Below are 4,821 nucleotides of genomic sequence, written 5' to 3' on the forward strand. Positions count from 1 at the left end.
TGGTGTCTCTGTAGGACAAGTCCTGGTGTCTCTGTAGGACAAATATTGGACTGTGAAGCCCAAGACCAGCAGTTTGACCCACCAGCTGCTCCTTGGGAGGAAGATGAAGCTTTCTGACTCCTTACAGAATCACAGCTTCAGAAACCATATACAGCGTCACTATGAATCAGAACCTACTTAACAATAAAAACGGGTGATCAGAGACTTGGGGTCCCCGATCCCTCTCCTTTTTAACACTACTTTTTTTTTTTTCTTTTTTAGAGAGACCAAAGTTTATTATTATTGTTTACGAGGGCAGGGGCTGGTGAGGGACAGAAAGGGAGGTGGGGGAGAAAGGATAATGGTAGTAGAAAGTCACATTAAGGGTAGGGCTGCTCATCCAATTATTGTAATTGCTGTTGATCAATTGTACACATATAAAAAGTGGAATTGGCAAAAATGTGGTATGTATTTACAACAACAACAAAAGAAGAAAGAGTAGCTACTGAGGTTGTTTAGGTATAACCAAACACCTTGTGGGATCTGGTTCCTTGGTTGGGAGGTTTAGGGCCATGGGTTCGTGAAACATCTCAGTTAACTGGCCTAATAATATGCTAGTGCCTCTGTTCTACCTCCTGGTTTGATGCATAGTGTCCAGGGGCTTAAAAGCATTAAGCCTACTGGCTCTGGTAGCGTAGTGGTTACGAATCAGGCTGCAAACCGCAAGGTCAGCAGTTCGAAACTACCAGCTGTTCCACAGAAGAAAGATGAGGCATTCTGCTCCCGTAAAGATTTACAGCCTCGGAAACCCTGTATAGGGTCGCTATGAGTCGGAACCAACTCCACGGCACATAACTGTTAGAAATGAATCCCGATGTTGCATAAAAGACTCTCGGTGAGACTTAATTACCTTGGCAAAGTAAAAAATTCCACCTAGCAGACATAGCAAAATGTCCCTTATCTGATTATTCAGTTATGCTGGTTAGTAATTCCATACATGAGCCCTGGATACCCACAGATAAATGTAAAAACCTTCCCTAAAAGCCGAGACTGTAAATTCCAAAAAGGCAAAGTTTTTCCCAAAAAAAAAAAAGCTAAAGAGGATAGAGAGAAACTCTGTTAACTGATGGTATGTGGAGGGGATTATAATCAATGTAATGAAACAAGGTATATGAATGTTTGAATGTGAAACCGATGATGTACCCTGAAAACTTTCACTCAATCCACAATAAAAACCTTAAAAAAAAAAACCAGTATTATGTTCTCAGAAGATCTGAAACATTAATAGAAAAATAAAATACATACCAAGTCTTGAAAAAAAAAAAAAAAGCATTAAGATAGGACCATTGGTCTGTATTCACCTGAAGCAACAGAGCAGGGAGAGTCGGGATAGAAGGAGGATATAAAATGTGTGGCTGATTGTCTCCATTAGCAATTAACACTACTTATTTTAAATTTCAAATAATTACTAGAATAATAGTTAATTAAATTAGCAAAGGGAAACAAAATGCCCCACAGATTCTGCCACAGAAATATGAAGGTGGTTGATGTATGTATGCTGATTTAATCCTTGCCCATATTCATACTTCACCATAAGAGCCACTCTCACTGCACATATGGCCTTTGAAACACTTTGTAAACATTTCCTAGCTTTATTCATATTTCTTATAATGAACAAATGAATCAACAAAGTACTGATAGTTAATCAAATGATTGGAAAACAAATTAAATTTTCCTCCCCACAAGGACTTCTGATAGCGTAGTGGTTATGAATCGGGCTGCTCACCGCAAGGTCAGCAGTTTGAAACTACCAGCCGTTCCGTGGGAGAAAGATGAGGCTTTCTGCTCCCGTAAAGATTTACAGCCTCGGAAACCCTGTGCAGGGTTGCTGTGAGTTGGAACCGACTACCACTCACTGTTCCCACAACCCCACCACTACCTTCATGAACACTGCCTCACAGGTATGCAGCTCCGTATTCACAGGTGTTCTTTGATTTTTGGAAGGTATTCATTCAACACTTTCTTTTCATCTTCAGTCTTGAATCCCAAGCAGGCCTGTGAATGTTACACTGTGAAATGAGGTGAGGAAAGCAGTCTGTGCCCACACTTCTGGCTCCTAGTTGCTGGGAGATTTTGGCTTCTTCTTGCACATCCCCTGGTTGTGAGTCCTTTGGTGCCCGATGAGGTGGGAGCTCTGATTGAAAGCCCGTCCACACTTGTTGCACACGTAGGGGCGCTCCCCAGTGTGAGTTCTCTGATGCCTGATGAGGTGAGAGCTCTGTCGGAAGGCCTTCCCACAGTCCCCACATGAGTAGGGCTTCGCACCGGTGTGCGTCCTCTGGTGCTGGAAGATGGCCGATCGGTCATTGAAGGCCCGTCCGCACTCATGGCACTTGAACGGCTTCTCTCCAGTGTGGATCCTCTGGTGCTGAGTGAGGGAGGAGCTCTGGATGAATGACTTCCCACAATGCTGACACACAAAGGACCGCTCTCCTATGTGGATCTTCTTATGGACAGAGAAGTACTTGGGGTTCCGGAGCGTTTTCCCGCACTCGCTGCATCGGCAGTGAGGGGCTCCCTTGTGGATCCTGGTGAATGTAATCTGCTGTGGGCTCTGAGGGCAGGATGGCCCAGCAGTACCGCCTTCCTTGGCGTTTCCCTGTTTGGAGGTACTCGGGGGAGATTTTGCAGGTAGGCCTGGCTTTGTGCTTTTAACTGGTGAGGCGTGTTTGCGTACATGTTTCCTAGCAGGGGTTTTCTGGGTTGGAACAGGCTGTGTGTGGACGGCGGGGCTCACTTTGGACTGCGGGGGCTTACTTTTCTCCTCTTGAGGTTGGGTGGCTTCCTGAGCCAACTCTGCTGGTTTTGAAGCCTCGTCCCTGCCTTCTGGGTCCTCCTCATCTTCCAAAGCATCTCCCAAAGAGGAGGGTGAGGGGCCACCCCTAGAAGGTTCTTCCTCCTTCAGGCTGTGGGCTGGTTCTTCTTTGGAAACAGCTGCTGGCGTTAACTCTTTGTTTTCCAGTGTCGTTTCCCATCCTGAAAGAGACCCCAGAAGTGTGGACACCATTGTGAGACAGAGGTAGAGCAAACAGACTAGACAGCGTGGTAGGTGTGATCAAGCAAGCTGGGCAGTCAAGGGGTGAGGAAGATATCTAAGGCTACCCAGCTATGATGGCGATACAATATACCTAATGCCGTTGAATTTTCTCCTTCAAATGTCAGTTTTATTATGGACCACACAATATGGTCCAGCAGCCATGACATGGGTAAGGATGTGACATTCTGCTTTCATACAGGTTCACAGCCTTGGGAACCCAATGGGACAGTTCTACTCCTACGTCCTAGAGGGTGGCTACGAGTCTCACTCGACTTCATGACGACTGTTTTAACACAAAGTATTAAGAAACAAACAAAAACAGCTAAAGAAACTTCAAGCTCCCAACTGCCTCATACATACGCAAAAGCTGGACAATGAATAAGGACGCTAGAAAAACCGATGCATTTCAATTGTGGTGTTGGTGAAGAACATTAAATATCCCGTGGACTTTCAGAGAATGCACACATGTGTCTTAGAAGAAGCACAGCCAGAAAGCTCCTTACGAGCGATGATGGTGAGATTTCTTCTCACACATTCTGACACGTTATCAGGAGGAACCTGTCCCTAGAAGAGGAGATCACACTCGGCAAAGTAAAGGATCAGAGAAAAAGAAGATCCTCAACAATGTGTGGGTGGAGACCGTGACTTCAGTTCACGGTTGTGAGGATGGCATGGAACTGAGTATTCATTCTGTTGTGCACAGGGTGGCTACAAGTCAGAACTGACTTTACAGCAACCTAACAACACCATTCGCCCCTGCTCCCCACTGAAAACACCAAAACACTTCTGTCAAGCACGGAGAGCCTGAAAGGCCATCACTAAGTACAATGAAGGGCTCAGTGAGCATGGAGATCAAGAACAGGGTAAAGCTGTGACCAGGAACAACACAGGGGCCTGGGCCACTGGGTGAGAGCCAGAGCACCATACGTCCAGGCCTTTGTCCACTCAGGTGCGTTGTCCAAGCTCACTGCCACTGTCCTGCTTTCCTCATACATTCTCAAAGTGGATGGCCAGTTAGTCCCTCGCTGGGCCTGAGCCTGCTGCTATACCAGCCACAATCCCACCTCTCCACGTCCGTGGTGCTAGTCAGGGCCCTATGAGGAGCAAAGTCCAGGACTGACTCTGCCAAGGACAGCTCTGCAGACCTGGACACACAAGTGACCTCTCTCTCCAAGCCAGACTCACCCTGCTTACTAAGCAGAGAGGAAAGTCACTAAGCAGGACCGTTGTTGTAAATATAAGAGTCAGTTCCGACTCCTAGCAACCCTGTATAGGTTTTCTGAGGAGCAGCTGGTGTGCTCGAACCGCTGACCTTGTGATTCAAACTGACCTTGCAGTCTCATGCATTAATCTGCAGCACCACACCAGGATTCCCAATAGTTGAGTCTTATTCAAAAAGTAGGAAAATTTGTGGACCAGAACTTCAAATTCTTAAAGGAAACCAAGACTTAACAGATTCACTGATTGAATCAGGAGTAGCCTCCAAATTTATTGCCTGGAACCAAGACTATTACATGAAGTTATCTTTCAACAAGGCAACAATTTTGCTATAAAAAGATTTGCCTTAAACATGGATGGCATCAATTAAACAACAGTATCTCCAAAGCACAGATGAGAACTCTAAAGAGTCTGTGCTCACAGTGCTGAAATAAGGGGTGTGAGAAGGCTAACGCTCCGCTCCGTGAGAAGGCTAACGCTCCGTGAGAAGGCTAACGCTCCGTGAGAAGGCTAACGCTCCGTGAGAA

At 45.9% G+C, this 4,821-nt stretch overlaps 1 protein-coding gene across 1 annotated transcript in view; it reads right to left on the reverse strand.

Moving 5' to 3' along the window:
* Positions 1 to 2,095: 2,095 nt before the first annotated feature.
* The window catches only part of ZNF274 (zinc finger protein 274), a 32,270-nt gene continuing 29,544 nt past the window's right edge, over positions 2,096 to 4,821 (reverse strand). The window contains exon 7 of the mRNA XM_006877341.1: positions 2,096 to 3,015. Within this exon, the coding sequence (XP_006877403.1) occupies positions 2,096 to 3,015 (920 nt within the window). The remainder of the gene's footprint in view (positions 3,016 to 4,821) is intronic.

The sequence above is a fragment of the Chrysochloris asiatica genome, unplaced genomic scaffold, assembly GCF_000296735.1.
Source record: "Chrysochloris asiatica unplaced genomic scaffold, ChrAsi1.0 scaffold00485, whole genome shotgun sequence".
Lineage (NCBI taxonomy): Eukaryota > Metazoa > Chordata > Mammalia > Afrosoricida > Chrysochloridae > Chrysochloris > Chrysochloris asiatica.